Source organism: Diceros bicornis, unplaced genomic scaffold (genome assembly GCF_020826845.1).
Source record: "Diceros bicornis minor isolate mBicDic1 unplaced genomic scaffold, mDicBic1.mat.cur scaffold_145_ctg1, whole genome shotgun sequence".
Taxonomy (NCBI): Eukaryota; Metazoa; Chordata; class Mammalia; order Perissodactyla; family Rhinocerotidae; genus Diceros; species Diceros bicornis.
The window spans coordinates 774,717-791,850 of record NW_026691056.1 but is presented as its reverse complement, the minus strand read 5'-3'; the positions used below and the strand labels follow the sequence as shown (position 1 = coordinate 791,850).

The 17,134-nt window shown below is 38.5% G+C and overlaps 1 protein-coding gene across 1 annotated transcript; it reads left to right on the top strand.

Annotated features, from left to right (window-relative positions):
* The first annotated feature begins 953 nt into the window (after positions 1–953).
* On the top strand, positions 954–16,925 carry LOC131402543 (centromere-associated protein E-like). The gene is made up of 9 exons (XM_058537236.1): positions 954–1,092; positions 1,726–1,845; positions 2,284–2,365; positions 2,526–2,593; positions 2,671–2,736; positions 13,414–13,465; positions 14,980–15,067; positions 15,421–15,550; positions 16,887–16,925. Exons 1-9 carry the CDS (start codon positions 1,021–1,023, stop codon positions 16,923–16,925), a joined length of 717 nt encoding a protein of 238 aa, XP_058393219.1. The 5' UTR covers positions 954–1,020.
* The last annotated feature ends 209 nt before the right edge of the window (positions 16,926–17,134 follow it).

Here is a 17,134-nt window from a genome sequence, read left to right as displayed (position 1 = left end):
CACTGAGTTTCTCAAGATGGTCTGTACATTTCCCTCCTGATTTACAAATCCATTCTTGTAAGCTTTCTAATGTGAGGCCACCACTGAAAGAGTGGTCCATTCCTGATGCACTTACAAAAACAGAAACTGCATCCTGGACTAGTGGATTCATCAGTGCAAATGCTGCCCTAAACCCAGCCTTCAGCAGCCAGCCAACCGGCCATTCTCTGTAACCCCTCAGCTTCGTTCAGTACTTTTCTTCCAAATGTCTGCATTTCCTGGTTTAGTTTGAGCCAGGCCTTCTTGCTAGACATGGTATAAACACTAAAATTTCTCAAAGACTAGTAATAGTTCACATTTCCCGAGTATTAACCATAGGCTCACAGTAATTCTATAAGGAAGATAATATGTATTCATTTTACAGGTTAGGGAATTTAGGCACTGAGACATCAACCACCTTGCCCAAAGTCACACAGCTTGTACTTATTTGCAGAACCAAGATTCGCAGACAGTCAGATTCCAGACCCCCACATTCAGCCACTGTGCCTTACTCCCTCTTGAAAGCACATAGTATAACTGACTTGTGTTTTTTTGTGTGTGAGAACCAACACATTTTACCTTATAGAGAAGTGTATTTTCAGAGGACTACTAAGTTGAAGAAAATATTGCGACAAATATTTTATCATACCATATTCTGACAATTTTATTTCTTTGGGCAACTACTAATTCAGAATGAATGCATAGTTGATTTGTTTGCTTTAACTTCTGTGTTTTTGTTTTTTTTAGATCGTGTCATTCTCAATAATGAATCGACTGAAAATGTGTATGAAGAAATAGCAGTACCAATCATAGACTCTGCCATGCAAAGCTACAATGGTTTGTATTCACTGCAGAAATGCTTTATTTAGTCTTGGGTTTCTGTTCAACAGTATTGATAGTTTTACACACTCTAGATTCATTTTTATTCTTGCGTGTGTCTGTTTTGTTTCTGCAGGTACTATATTTGCCTATGGGCAGACTGCTTCAGGCAAAACATATACCATGATCGGTTCCAAAGATGATTTAGTAATAATCCCCAGGGCAATTCATGACATTTTCAACAAAGTTAAGAAGGTAAGTAGCTAAATTTCTAGTACATACAGGTAAAAGTAGTAATGTCTTCTCATGGTGAAAGGAAGTATGCTTACAGTTCTCTCTTGGTTATCCACAGGGAAAGAAGAAAGGCAGAGCATAGATTCACTTTTCCCCACAAACTGACTTTATAGAGCTTAAACTTCTTTCATTCTTTCCCTTGCATCCTGAAGCAGTAATACGCCTGCTAAAAAGTGGGCATTGAGAAACAAGAAGTCTTATCACTGCCTTTGAATAGCTGCCAGTGATCATTAAGGAGCAGGAGAGGGTCGATATGGTTAGGAGACCAGGATAGGCAACCTGATGATTTTTAAGGTTCTTATTTGAACATCTATTGGTAGGGTTTTATTTTAAGCTTAAAGAGTTGGGCTAGGCACTCTCCTCTTCTAATGCTATAATACTATATTTTCATTATTTCCAAAACAATGCATTTATATTTGTGTTTATTTTTCTCGATGTAGAACCATAGGGGCTTTTTTTGTTTTGTTTTTTGTTTATTTTACAAAGATAACTTCTAAAAGAATATTTTAATGTTTAATAAGAGCACATAAGCATTCAGTAATAGGTTTTCGTAATTGGATGATCTCTGACGTTTTTACATATTTTTTATTCTAGTTTCCTGATAGGGAATTTCTCTTACGTGTGTCTTACATGGAGATATACAATGAAACCATTACAGACTTACTCTGTGACACTCAAAAAATGAAACCTTTAATAATTCGAGAAGACTTCAGTGTGAGTAACAGAGTTAAGAGAGTGGCTCAACAAATAGACTGACTTAATGAGATTATTGTTCATGAACGTTTACCTTTAATTTCCATATTTTTTAAAGTGTCTCCTGTTTCTGTGATTTGTTTTTTGTCTTCTTACTTGTGTTCATAGAGCTCATCTTTTAAGGGATATGTATCGTTTTTAAATATTGACAGCTGTAATACCTTTGTGTAAGTGTCTAAAAAGAATAAGATGAAGTTAGAATTTGGTGTGCTTTGGTATAGGAAATAAATTGTAAATATCATAGGCTTACTTGTTATTTTTTTTACAGAGTAATGGTCCCCATTGCCCACTTTTACCTTCCACAAATGAATGCTGTAATAGTTTGCACCTTCTTTTTGAGATGCAAACTTTTAAGTGACTTCTATTTCTCTACTCTTCCAATCATTAACCTTGTTTCAGAGGAATCCGTATGTGGGTGATCTCACAGAGGAAGTTGTTTATACACCAGAAATGGCTTTGAAGTGGATCACAAAGGGAGAAAGTAAGACTTTATGCTGTGTTTCTTCAAAACATTTGTAAAAACTATTCAGTTGAATGTATTTAGGCTTCAAACCACACTTTTCTTTCTTAAGTTAAAATAAAAGTTAATGTTTTTCTTTGCATTTTAATGTATGCAGCTGAAATGTGACTCATTTTTACAGAGAACAGACATTATAGAGTTACGAAAACGAATCAGAGAAGCAGTCGTTCTCATGCTATTTTTAGGATGGTAGGTAATTTTCTCTCTACTTGGTCTTTCCAATTAAGAATACACTAATTTTTCTACAAGTTGCCATTTCTGTCTAGATTTTGGAAAGTAGAGAGAAAGATGAACCCTCTAATTGTGAAGGATCTGTCAAGGTGTCCCATTTGGTGAGTGTTGATGAACCATGATGATGTACTCTACAGACCAAAGCAAAGTTTAATTCAGCTGCTGGATCTTTGGTTTCATAAGAACTGTTAACTGAACTAAATAGGCAAAAACATCTATGAATTGGTAGTTTATTCTCATCTGTAGCACGAGATGACTAGTTAACATGTAGGAAGAATTCAAGAGATCTTTCTTCCTGTTCTTTTATGGCTGCCTTCTCCTACAATTTAGATGTAAGGACTGTAGGAGTTGAGGCCTTTCCTAACCAGTAAGCAAATGGGTTTGGGTTTTTTTTTTTTTATTCACATTTGAAAGTTAAAGTGGTGATGGAATATGGGGGTACTTTTGTTTATTTCAGTAACACTGGTTTATAACATTGTGTAAATTTCAGGTGTACATCATTATACTTCTATTTCTGCATAGATTACATCACATTCACCACCCAAATACTAATTACAACCCATCACCTCGCACATGTGCCTAATTATCCCTTTTGCCCTCCTCCCTCCCCCCTTCCCCTAGGGTAACCACCAATCCAATCTCTGTCTCTGTGTGTTTGTTTGTCGTCGTTATTATCTACTACATAATGAGTGAGATCATATGCTATTTGACCTTCTGCCTCTGACTTATTTCACTTTGCATAGTACCCTCCATGCCAATCCATGTTGTCACACATGGCTGGATTTCATCGTTTCTTATGGCTGAGTAGTATTCCATTGTGTATTTATACCACATCTTCCTATCCATTCGTCCCTTGATGGGCACTTAGGTTGCTTCCAGGTCTTTCCTATTGTGAATAACGTTGCAATGAACACAGGGGTGCATGTATCTTTATGCATTGGAGTTTCCAAGTCCTTTGGATAAATACCCAGCAGTGGAATAGCTGGATCGTATGGTAGTTCTAGCCTTAATTTTTTGAGGACTCTCCATACTGTTTTCCATAGTGGCTGCACCAGTTTTCACTCCCACCAGCAGTGTATGAGAGTTCCCTTCTCTCCACATCCTCTCCAACACTTGTTGTTTCCTGTCTTGTTAATTATAGCCATTCTGACGGGCATGAGGTGAAATCTCATTGTTGTTTTGATTTGCATTTCCCTGATAGTTAATGATGGTGAACATCTTTTCATGTGCCTGTTGGCCATCTGTATATCTTCTTTGGAGAGATGTCTGTTCAGGTCTTTTGCCCATTTTTTTAAATTTATTTTTATGTTTTTAAATTTTTTGTTTATTGCAGTTACATGGGTTTATAACATTGTATAAATTTGAGGTGTACATCATTCTACTTTTATTTCTGCATAGATTACATCATGTTCACCACCCAAATACCAACTGCCACCCATCACCACACACTTGTGCCGAATTATCCATTTCACCCTCTTCCCTCCCCCCTTCCCCTCTGGTAACCACCAATCCAAACTCTGTTTCTATGTGTTTGTTTGTTGTTGTTATTATCTACTACTTAATGAGGGAAATCATACGGTATTTGACCTTCTCCCTCTGACTTATTTCACTTTCCATAATACCCGCAATGTCCAATAAGTCAGAGGGAGAAGGTCAAATATCATATGAGTGCCCATTTTTTAAATAGGTTGTTCATTTTTTTTTGTTGTTGAGATGCATGAGTTCTTTATATATTTTGGAGATTAACCCCTTATCAGATGTATAGTTTGCAAATATTTTCTCCCAATTTTTAGGGTGTCTTTTCGTTTTGCTGATGGTTTCCTTTGCTGTGCAGAAGATTTTTAGTCTGATGTAGTCCCATTTGTTTATTTTTTCTATTTATTCTCTTGCCCGGTTAGACATGGTGCTTGACAATATGTTGCAAAGACTGATATTGAAGAGCGTACTGCCTATGTTTTCTTCTAGAAGTTTCACAGTTTCAGGTCTTACATTCAAGTCTTTAATCCATTTTGAGTTAATTTTTGTGTATGGTGTAGGGTAAGGGTCTACTTTCATTTTGTTGCATGTGGCTGTCCAGTTTTCTCAACACCATTTGTTGAAGAAGCTTTCTTTTCTCCATTGTATGTTCTTGGCTCCTTTGTTGAAGTTTAGCTATCCATAGATGTGTGGTTTTATTTCTGGGCTTTTGAGTCTATTCTGTTTATCTGTGTGTCTGTTTTTGTGCCAGTACCATGCTCTTTTGGTTACTATAGCTTTGTAGTATATTTTGAAATCAGGGAGTGTGATACCTCCAGCTTTGTTCTTTTCTTTCAGGATTCCTTTGGCTATTCAGGGTCTCTTGTCGTTCCGTATAAATTTTAGGATTCTTTGTTCTATTTCTGTGAAAAATGTTGTCCCTGTCTTTGACAGGGATTGCATTGAATCTATAGATTGCTTTAGGAAGTATGGACATCTTAACTATGTTAATTCTTCCAATCCAAGAGCAGGGAATATCTTTCCCTTTTTTTGTGTCTTCTTCAACTTCTTTCAGCAATGTTTTATAGTTTTCGGTGTACTAGATCTTTCACCTCTTTGATTAAGTTTATTCCTAGGTATTTTATTCTTTTTGCTGCAAATGGGATTGACTTCTTCATTTCTCTTTCTGCTACTTTGTTGTCGGTGTATAGAAATGCAACTGATTTTTTATGATGATTTTGTATCTTGCAAGTTTACCATATTCGTTTATTACTTCTAAAAGTTTTTTGGTGGATTATTTAGTGTTTTCTATATATAAAATCATGTCATCTGCAAATAGTGAGAGTGTCACTTCTTCCTTTCAGTTTGGATCCCTGTTATTTCTTTATATTGCCTGATTGCTCTGGCTAGGACTTCCAGTACTATGTTAAATTGGAGTGGTGAGAGTGGGCATCCTTGTCTGGTTCCTGTTCTTAGAGGGATAGCTTTCAGTTTTTCACCATTCAGGATGATATTAGCTATGGGTTTGTCGTGTATGGCCTTTATTATGTTGAGGTACTTTCCTTCTGTACCCATGTTATTCAGAGATTTTATCATATGTGGGTGCTGTATCTTGTCAAATGCTTTCTCCGCATCTATTGAGATGATCATGTGATTTTTATTCTTCATTTTATTAATGTGGTATATTACATAGATTGATTTGGAAATGTTGAACCATCCCTGCATCCCTGGAATATATCCAACTTGATCATGGTGTATAATCTTTTTAAAGTATTGTTGTATGCGATTTGCTCCTTTGTTGAGGATTTTTGTGTCGATGTTCCTCACTGATATTGGCCTGTAATTTTCATTTTTTGTGTTTTCCTTGTCTCGTTTTGGTATCAGGGTAATGTCAGCTTCGTAGAAGGAGTTAGGGAGCTTCCCCCTCTCCTCAAATTTTTGGAAGAGTTTGAGAAGGATAGGTATTAAGTCTTCTTTGAATGTTTGGTAGAATTCACCACGGAAGCCGTCTGGTCCTGGACTTTTATTTTGGGGGAGATTTTTTGATTACTGTTTCGATCTCTTTACTGGTGATTGATCTATTCAAATTCTCTATTTCTTCTTGATCCAGTTTTGGAAGGTTGTATGATTGTAAGAATTTATCCATTTCTTCCAGATTGTTGAATCTGTTGGCATATAGCTTTGCATATTGTCCTCTTATTCTTTTGTATTTCTGAGGTGTCTGTTGTAATTTCTCCTCTTTCATTTCTGATTTTACTTATTTGAACCTTCTCTCTTTTTTCTTGGTGAGTCTAGCTAAAGTTTTGTCAATTTTGTTTATCTTTTCAAAGAACCAGCTCTCGGTTTTATTATTTTTTTCTACTGTTTTAGTAGTTACTATTTCATTTATTTCTGCAATGATTATTATTTTTTCCCTTCTTCTACTGATTTGGGGCTTTGTTTGTTCTTCTTTTTCCAGTTCCTTTAGGTGCATTTTTAGATTGTTTATTTGAGATTTTCCTTGCTTGTTGAGCTAGGCCTGTATTGCTATAAACTTCCCTCTTAGTACTGCTTTTGCTGTATCCCATAAATTCTGGCATGTCTTATTTTCATTTTCATTCGTCCCCAGGTATTTTTTGATTTCTTCTTTGATTTCTTCGTTGACCCAATCGTTGTTCAGTAGCATTTTGTTTCATCTTCACCTATTTGTGGCTTTTCTGATTTTCTTCCTATAGTTGATTTCTAGTTTCATACCATTGTGGTCGGAAAAGATGCTTGGTATTATTTCAATCTTCTTAAATTTATGTAGACTTGTATTGTGACATAATATGTGATCAACCCTGGAGGATGTTCCATGTGCATTTCAAAAGAACGTGTATTCTTAGGTTTTTGGATGGAATGCTCTGTGTATATCTACTAGGTCCATCTGTTCTAGTGTGTCATTAAAGGCCAGTGTGTCCTTATTGGTCTTCTGTTTGGATGATCTATCCGTTTGTGTAAGTGGAGTGGTAAAGTCCCCTACTATTATTGTGTTACTGTCTATTTTTCCTCTTATGTCTGTTAATAATTGCTTTATATATTTAGCTTTTCCTATGTTGTGTGCGTCAATATTTACAAGTGTTATATCCTCTTGTTGGATCATTCCCTTGATCATTATGTATTGACCGTCTTTGTCTCTTTTTACAGTTTTTGTTTTCAAGTCTATTTTGTCTGATATGAGTATTGCAACCCCAGCGCTCTTTTCATTGCCATTTGCGTGGAGTATCATTTTCCATCCTTTCACTTTCAGTTTGTGAGTGTCTTTAAGTCTGAAGTGTGTCTCTTGTATGCAGCATGTATATGGGTCTTGTTTTATTATCCAAACAGCCACCCTACGCCTTTTAATTGGAGTATTTAGTCCATTGACGTTTAAAGTAGCTATTGATAAGTATGTACTTACTGCCATTTTTTAACTTTTTTTCTCAGTGTTTTAGTAGACCTCTATACAGAATTGATGGTCTCTTTAGTTTGACCTCTGTCTGAAAGCTCTACTCTTTAACTCCGTTCCTCCCTCATTTTATGTTTTTGGTATCATATCTAACCTCTTTTTTGTGCATTTGTATCCATTACTCTCTTATCATGGAAATAGATAATTTTTCCTATTTGTGGTCTTCTCTTTTCCCCTCAAATCAGCCCCTTTAACATTTCTTCTAGCACTGGCTTTTAGGTGACAAACTCCTTTAATTTTTTTGTCTGGAAACTTTTTATCTCTCCTTCCATTTTGAATGATAACCTTGCTGGCTAGAGTATTCTTGGCTGTAAGTTTTTCCCTTTTAGCACTTTAAATATGTGGTGCCACTCTCTTCTAGCCTGTAAGGTTTCTGCTGAGAAGTCAGCTGATAGACTTATGGGGTTGCCTTTGTACGTAACTTGTCTTTCTCTTGGGGCTTTTAGGATTCTCTCTCTATCTTTAATTCTGGACATTTTAATTATGACGTGTCTTTGTGTGGACCTCTTTGGATTTATTTTCTTTGGTGCTCTCTGTGCTTCCTGTACCTGGATGTCTGTTTCCTTCCTTAGGTTAGGGAAGTTTTCATCTATTATTTCATCAAATAGATCCTCTGCCACTTTGTCTCGCTCTTCTCCTTCTGGGACACCTATAACTCGGATGCTAGTGCACTTGACGTTGTCCTAGAGGTCCCTTAGACTGTCCTCACTCTTGTTAATTCTGTTTTTTGTTTTTTAACTGTTCAGCTTGGGTAATTTCTTCTAGTCTTTCGTCCAGCTCGCAGATCCGTTCATCTGTTTCCTCAACTCTGCTTTTGAGTCCCTCTAGTGAATTTTTCATTTCTAGTATTGTATTTTTCATTTCTGATTGGTTCATTTTTATATCTTCCATTTCTTTCTTGACATTCTCACTGAGTTCATCCATTCTTCTCCCCAGATCAGTGAGCATCCTTAACACTCTTTGTTTGAACTCTCTGTCGTGTAGCTTGCTCATTTCTGTTTCACTTAGTTCCTTTTCTGCGGTTTTGTCCTGTTCCCTTACTTGGAAGGTATTCCTTTGCCTTCTCATTTTTCCACTTTTCCTGTGCTCGTGTCTGTGTATTAGCTAGGTCAGCTACATGCCCTGCACTTGGATAGGTGACCTTATATAAGTGATGCCTTAGCAGGCCTGCAGTGTGCTTCCCTCAGTTCTCAATGTTCCAGGAGTGACCGCTATGTGGGCTACGTGTGTCCTTCTGTTGTGGTATGTTTGTTCTCCCTGTAGGCGCCCAGAGAGGCTGAGTTATGTAGTTGTTGTGGGCACTTCAGTCTCTTTATCAGGTGTGGGAAGCCCCAGCACAGTTGGCTGCAAGTTCTAACACCACATTTAGTTTGCAGTATTTCTTTTAAGTGAGTAGGCCCCCAGCATGGCAGTTTGTTAGGCTCAGGGGTTCACAATTGCTACAAGCCTCCAGCTTTTAAGTCTCTTGTCAGCTCTCTGAGGATTGCAGCTGGGTGGGGTTGGCCTCAGGCATGGGAGCACCCAATTGTTTCAGGCTTCGGAAAGTGGGGCAAAACCCCTATATGGGTCTTTGGGAAGCACAAGTCTTCTGCAGCTGACAAGCCCCACCGCCCACAGGTCCACACACACAGTCAACACAGTCCTGGCCCATGTGCGCAACCTCCTGAAGTGGACCCAGTCTCTCCATGGTGGGCGCACCACACACTCCACCACTGCCCCACACTCTCCACCTACTCCTTGTGAACGCCCTGCCCCATAGAAGTGGGCTCGGTCACCAGGCTGCAGAGAATCCAGTCACCAATGTATGCAGGCCCACAAGTTGCCTGAGGGCTTGTTGCTGGGTGGGGCCAACAACAGGGTGGGCTGCCTGCCCTGGCTGAGCTGGATTAAACTGGTGCTCTAGTAGGGGGACAGACCCTGGGCTAGCAGGCCCCAGGGAGAACTCCAATGGTGTCTGTGTCAGCACGCCCACACCAGGCCACAACAATGGCCGCCGGCAATGTCCCAGTTCCTGGAGAGGTCTCACCTCTCACTAAGATGCACTCAGAGCCTATCAGGTGAGTCTGTTTTCACCAAAGCACTGTGCACCTTTCTTTCTGGTGATTTTATGTTGATTTCTGAAACGGGTGTGTTTGCGCGTGGGCCCTCTAAACGTCGGTTTTAATTTCTTCGTGAACCAGCTTTTATGGGGGTACTCCCCAATGTTTTAGTAGGAGGCAAAGTCAGATATTATGCCACTCACCTCGATTGTGCTGGGTCCACGAAGTGCCTAGAGCAGGGGCGCTCCCCGGCTCAGGGCCCCGCTCCTCCAGGGAGAGCTGTGTACCTTTGGGCTGCTCCCGGGTGGCTGTGAAGCATTGCAGCTCGTGAAGGTGGCATTTTTTTCTCTCCAGAAGGGAGTTTCTGCCTCTTCCACCTCAATTACGATTGTCCTCTGTTGCAGGAGTTCCTCTTATCTAGTTTTCAGTTCTCTCTCAGGGGTAATTTTTCCATGAGTAGTTGTAAATTGTCTGTGTCCCCAGGAGGAGTTGAGTTCAGAGTCTGCTTATGCCACCATCTTGACTTCTCTCCGGATATTTTTTATTATTTATTTAGTTTCAGCCAATAGAATTGAGACTTGGGAAATCAACAAATACCTACGTGGATGGTTATAAATAAATCACATGTTCAAGTTCATTTTTAGGTACAATAAGAAAATAAATTTTAGATTATAAACACAATGTTTATGCTGTAAATCCGTCAGAGAAGGGTGATATCTCATTCATCTTTGTAGCCTCAGCACATTGTACCTAGTTTATCTTCAATACTTGTTTGTTGAATAAGTGAATATAAGCATTATACAAATATTCCTTCTTTCCATATAAGTAAACCCCCATTTCCTTTTTGCTGCACTGTATCAATTATCTCTCATTTTTGTGTTTCCTTCCTATTCTTTACCATTATTGCTTTATTCTCTGTCTTCAGGGACTAAATTCTTTAGCTTGATGTGGGATATGATTTAAGATTATTCTGTTTGATTTGAAAACTTCAGGGAAAAAAGTAATAAATCTATAATATGTTTATTCACTTTTAGATTTTGAAAAGTCAGAGTCTTAATTAAATATCTAATTCTAGTTCACCTCAGTTATTTTATTACGCAGTATAATATTTATTTCAATAGTCTAGTCCTGCTTTAATTTAACAACAAAAAATGCTACAAAACCTAACTTCTGTTTTGTTTCCCAAACCTGGCCTGTGATATTTCAGTGAAATTTTAACTTTTAATAATTTAGCTTTAATACTCTTGACCTATTCAGTGATCCATTTTTGGACTTTTCTCATGTTCTTTGATGCTCTATTATCTAGGGACTTTAGATACCATCAAGTTCAACCCTCCAGACTCCCATTCACTCTAGGTATCTTCTTGGAATGCAGTCTTCCCAGAGAGTCGTTTTCTGGCTCTTTGGAGGGGGCCTTGGTTTGAATGTCTCCTGGCCTTTCTGGGAGAATAATATCCAGGTTCTCTTAGCTCTGATCCTTCCCTGTTCGCTTCTGTGGCTTCTTTTTCCTACCCTCCTAACAACAACACAGGAGTGTTCTGTGGCCTTTCTTACTTCCCATGCTTGCCCTCTGACTTTATGTTAGCATTTCTCTTTTGATGACAGCCGAGTTTTTATTGTATCTAGATCTCTGAGTTCTCATTCACATCTTCCTAAAGATTATAACTGTGTCCCACTGTTAGCTCAAACTTTAGTGTTACTAAAACCAAGTTATTTTTTGTTACCATGGTGAATATTCCTTTTTTCCAGTAGTTTCAGCATTATCCTGGTCATCTAGGCTGGAAACCCAAGTCAGCTTTGCCTCATCTTTTTCTGCCTTCCCTTTTTTCCCATCATCGCCATTTCTTATTGATTCCACCCTTTAGCTTTCCATGGGTGTCATACCCAAGTCCTCATCTCACTTGAATTACTGTATCATTCCACTGGACCTGGCCTCCACGACCTGGTTTTCCTTTTTCAGTCCAATATACAGAATTCTAATGTGGCTAAACTTCTGTTGCATCACTTCCTTAACAAGATCTGTCCAGTCTTAACCAGTCTAAGTTGACATCCTTCTGCTCCACCTGAGCTCCTCCCTTAAAGGTAGATTGGACCTCTTGGTATCTTTGAACACTAATGATTGTTCCCATCTTTATACCTTAGTTCATGCTGCCTTCACCACCACTTCACCCCTTTATTATGTATCTAGGTCATCTGTGGTAGATACTGTACAAGAAACATCAAATTTCTTTGAATATTTTGAGGAAAGAAGTATCTGAGATAGGACTAGAAAGCAGAAGTGTATAATGACCTGCTTATCCCTGGAAGTCTCCACAGAGAGAAGTAATTTAAATCTCTGACTTCCTTTTAATGCAGTAAGAATATTTACTGAGCCTTTGCCCTGTTCTGAGCACAGTGCTGAGCTCTGAGATGAAAAGAATAGAGAAGATATCCCTCCATACTTACCGTCTCCACTGCACACTCCCCAGCACAAGCCACGGTCATCTCCACTCAGATTTCTGCACAAGCCGCCTGACTGGGCTCCTGCTGCCACTCTTGCCCCTCTGCAATCTGTTCTCCACCCAGGGCCCACAGGTGACCCTTCAGAAAGTTAAATCAAGATATGTCACTCTCTTGTTCAATCCCTCTAATGGCTTCCCATTGCATTTAGAAAATCCAATTCTTACTCTTGCCTACAAAGCCCTACATAATCTGAGCCCTTCCTACTTCTCTTACCCTGTCTTGTCCCATCTCTGCTTCACCAACGCTGCCATGCTGCCCTTTCTTTTTCTTGAACACACAAAGCTCATTTCTGCTTTGTGACTGGGTGTGCTGGCTCTTCTTTATTTGGGAGTCTGGGTCCCTTGGTCTTTGCTTGGCTGGCTTCCTCTTCTCTGTCACTGCAGATTTTAGCTAAATAGGAAGCCTTCTCCTGCCACTCAATCCTAAGAACATACTCTGACCTCTCCTCTTCCCTCCTCTGGCACTCTGTTTAAATTGTCTGTATTACCCTCATGGTGATATGTTGCTTATTTGTCTTTTTCTCTCCTCTCACTGACTTTCTCCCCCATCCCACCCCATGCAGAATGTGAGCTCTCTGAGCGCAGGGTCCTTCTTTGTCTGGCTCACTGCCATGTCCCAGCACCTGACATGCTGCCTGGAACAGGACAGGAGGTCACTTGTTTCGGCAAAATTTGTGAAATTAAAGAGAGGCCCATGCTTTTAAAGATGCTACAGTGTAGTCAGAGACATAAATGACTAGCACAACACAGTAAGGGCTATAATAATAAGTCATATCTGTAAAGATCTCTGGGTACACAGTTGAAAGAGCAGTTCATTCAAGGTGTGGGGGAAAAAAGATAAAGTTGGCAAAGCTACACTGAGAAGGTAACATGTGCCTTTGGTGCTGAATAGAGAGTAGGGGTGGACTAGAAGGTCAGAACTAGCTAAACAAAGGGAATGGCAAAGTGTAACAGTACATGAGTTGTGGAGCGCATAGTCAGGAGCTCATCCAGAGTTAAGAGTAAGAGATGGCCAGGAATAAGGCTAGAGCAACACAAGTACCAGATTGTGGAGAACTGTGTTCACCATGGTAAGATTTTGAACTTGGTGCAAGAAAGTGAAACTATTCTGGCAACATTATAGAGGATGCGTTATAAAGAAGGAACAAGGTGTAGAGGTCAGTTAGACTCAGACAAGGGAAGGCCTAAAGAGTGGGGTGAGAGACTAGGAAACACGGGGTATTCAGATAAGCCATGGATTAAAAACATTCTTTCGGTAGTTTGGATTTTATTATTTTCAAGTTACCCTTCCTAATGTTTTATTTTCCTCTCTTACAGAATTTGGTTGATCTTGCAGGCTGGGAAAGAGCTGAAAAAACAGGTGCTGAAGGTAATGAAAACTCATGAAATATGTTGGTCTGAATGTCCTGCTGTTCTTTTACAGAATACAAATGGCAGCAGGCATTTTAGAAACTAATAAGGTAATGGTGATAATTTTGTGATAAAAAGTCTTTAACATAAAGAGCAGCTTCCTTATCTGGTTAATTATATTCTTTGGGCTGCTATAGCATCAGTTAAAATGCTAAAACTCTGTATGAGATTTATAGCTGGAAAGCTCCTGAGAGTACCATGGACACCATTATCAGTAAGGAAATTCAGAAAGGTGACAGGGTACAAAATTAATGTACAGACATGAATAACTCATAATAGAACAACCTGTTGGAATATTTAATGTACAAAAAGATCCCATTTACAATAATGACTTAGAAGATGTAATACCTGAGAAGAAACTCAGCAAAAATTGCACAAGATCAAAATAAAGAAAACTTTAAACAGACCTGAAGGACATAACCGAACACTTAAACAAATGGAAAAGCATACTTGGATAGGAAGCTTCAGAACCGTAAAGGTGTCAAGCCTCTCTCTGTGTTAATTTTCTGCAGCCTGACATAGAGACACTCAGCTGAGCATGGCCTGTACTCACCAAAGCAGTGGCTCCTCAGGCCTGTGAATGGGAAATGAATGCCTGTTGTTTTAAGCTGGCTTGGTAACAGCAATATTACAGCAATAGCTGACTAAGGCACCTGTGAGATAATCGCTATTCGGAATGATTCTTGCAGTATTTTTTGTGTACAGGGTAGACTGAACACCTGCGTGTCCCTCAGCAGGCTGCTGGGTGAATACATTCTGGTAGACCCATACAATGATATTCCATTCTATAAAAAAGAATGAGAAAGACCAGTGTTTACCAATAAGATATATGGTATGTTGCCAAGTGAAAAAAGCAAAGTGCAAAATAGTGTGTATGGTATGCTACTATTTGTTTAAAAAAGAAAGGGAAAAACTTAATATATATGAACTTGTATTTCTAAAAATCTCCAGAAGAATAAGCTAATAACAGTGGTTTCCCGGTAGAGGGACAGGAACTGAATGAAAGGAGCATAAAAGTGAGAGAGGGCTTTTTCCGTGTGTTTTTGTTTGAGCCATGTGGGCATATTAATAGTTTAAAAATAAGAATGTGTTTGGTTGTGAGCTGCTATGAACTAATTTGGTTGTAAGTCATTAGTTGCGTATATTTGGGGGTTTGGAAAAATAGATTTGAATTGAGGAGTTAGCAGGCCTCTTTTAGGACATGGCTTTCTCTCCTTAATCTTTTCTTAGTCATCTTTTTCTTCTTGCTGTTTCTCTGGTGAGAGCCTTTCTGATTCACGTAACAGGTGGGAGAGAGAGAGAGAGAGCGCCTGCTACCTGTGGTAATAAAGGTGGGCGCAGATCTAATCTGAAGCCCAGACTGTAGCATCTGACCCTGCAGTTTCTAATTTCTCTCATAACCTACTGATAAGTAAGTTCATAATCTAGTACAGGGGAAAATTTTAGTTTCATTTATTTATTTAATAAATGCAGGTGTGAAACTCAAGGAAGGCTGTAATATAAATCGTAGCTTATTTGTTTTGCGACAAGTGATCAAGAAACTTAGTGATGGACAAGATGGGTAAGTTTATCCCATTGTACATTTACCTATTAATATTAACGTTTTTCATTAGGTGGAAAATTATGATATTTCAGTGACACTCAAACAAATGTACTGATTTCTCCCATATATTCAAAAGCTGCTGTGATTCCATGAGCATGAATTGCTTCTTGTATGTATGACTGTGACCTACTAAGTTTACTTTCTAAATTAAATGGAATATTTTTAGTTAGTAGTTTTGCTTGGCCTCGTGTAACCTGTAAAGAATCAATTTTTTAACTGTAGTTAATTGAAGGTTCTGCATTAAAAACCAACCACGTTTGTTATATAAAAAGTTTTACTCTTTTTTCTTCCCAAACTCGTTCCTCACTCAGTGCTTTCATAAATTATCGAGACAGCAAATTAACACGAATTCTCCAGAATTCCTTGGGAGGAAATGCAAAAACGTGTATTATCTGCACAATTATTCCAGTGTCTTTGAATGAAACCCTGACTACTCTTCAAGTGAGTTTGATTTTTATCTCAACTTACTATGGGGGGAAATTATCTTTCAGAAGAAAAAATTACCTACTAAAATTAGGTACAGTTTTTTTAATTGATATAATATACCTGTTAAAATAAAGTTGATGTGTTGTCTACTAAAGAACATTCCTTAATTTTCCCAAACTTCAGTCATTCATATGCCACCTACACAATTTTGTTCTTCAGTATTTTACTGAAATTGACTTGATTTTTTCTTTAAATAACTCACTTTTTAAATTTAACTTATTATAAAAGGAAACTATATATCAATCCCATAAATGAAAAACTGGTTATCACTTGCAACAAACAGAAGGTGACCCAAAAAACTGGTGGGTGTGTATTTATAACAAAATAATTCTTAAATTCCTGTTAGTGAATTATTGTCTGAAATTTCTCTGAGCCTAAGGCCTGCATTTTCTGTTTTTTTAAAACAGGAAAAGTGAGGAATGTCAGTAGACTATCTATCTCAATGAAGGATTCAGTGTCATTTAATGGTCCCCCACACATATCCTCTTAAAGTTACTTCTGGGGACCAGCCCGGTGGCATAGTGGTTAAGTTTGCGTGATCCACTTCAGTGGCCCGGGGTTCACAGGTTCTAATCCTGGGCACAGATTGACATACCGCTCATCAAGACATGCTGTGGTGGAATCCAACATACAAAATAATAGAGGAAGATGGACACAGGTGTTAGCCCAGGGCCAATCTTCTTCAGCAAAACAAGGGTAGGAGCGGTAATAAATGTTAGCTCAGGGCCAAGCTTCCTAACCAAAATAAAAGTTCCTTCTGACACTCATATGTGAAGAAACATTGCTTGAAATAGCTATTGAGCACTGGATCAAAATCCTGCCAGAGAAGCAGATAGAAGATAGAGTCCCTGGCTTCATAGAATTTATAGTCTTATAGGGAAGAAAAGACCTGTCTTCCAACATGCTTGCCATGGATTAAGAGTAAAGTGGCTAATAAGTAGGACAGAGATCAAAGGAAGGAGAGAGTCTTTTGACTGGAGGCAAATCTTTAGAGTAGAAGGAACCTTTGCACAGGATTTTGAGGTGTAGATGGGATTCCAGTGAGCCAGTGTTTGTAGTTTCTTTGTCAGCACCTGTCATCAAGATATTTCTTTGACTCTCCTGAAGACTAGCAGCTAGGATAAATTACGAGCATTGTCACAGGGACATAGAATGCTCTGTGTTCACAAGCATTAAGCCACCTGGGAAGAGTATTGATTTTTCTTTACAAAACTTAGTTACGAGGAATCTAAATATTAAGTAAATTAACTTTTCAGTGTCAAACACTTAACTCTCTTGTATTTTTTCCCAGTTTGCCGGAACTGCTCAGTCTATGAAGAATATCCCTTAAGTTAATGAGGTATCAAGTGATGAAGCTCTCCTGGAAAGATATAGAAAAGAAATAATTGATCTTAAAAAACAGTTAGAGGAGGTATGTATGAGCCATGTATTTCAGTAAAGAATATAGAGAGATTTAGAATTGAGAACTGCCTAAATGCCCAGAGCCTCTTAAATCATCTATCTGAGTTCTACAACCTAAATTTAAAACAAATAGTTTTT

Coding starts and splice junctions, on each gene's coding strand:
- LOC131402543 (XM_058537236.1), top strand. CDS start 1,021: ATGATCGGTTCCAAAGATGATTTAGTAATAATCCCCAGGGCAATTCAT. Junction 1,093..1,725: donor TTTTCAACAAAGTTAAGAAG/GTAAGTAGCTAA, acceptor TTTTTATTCTAG/TTTCCTGATAGGGAATTTCT. Junction 13,466..14,979: donor TGAAAAAACAGGTGCTGAAG/GTAATGAAAACT, acceptor TAATAAATGCAG/GTGTGAAACTCAAGGAAGGC.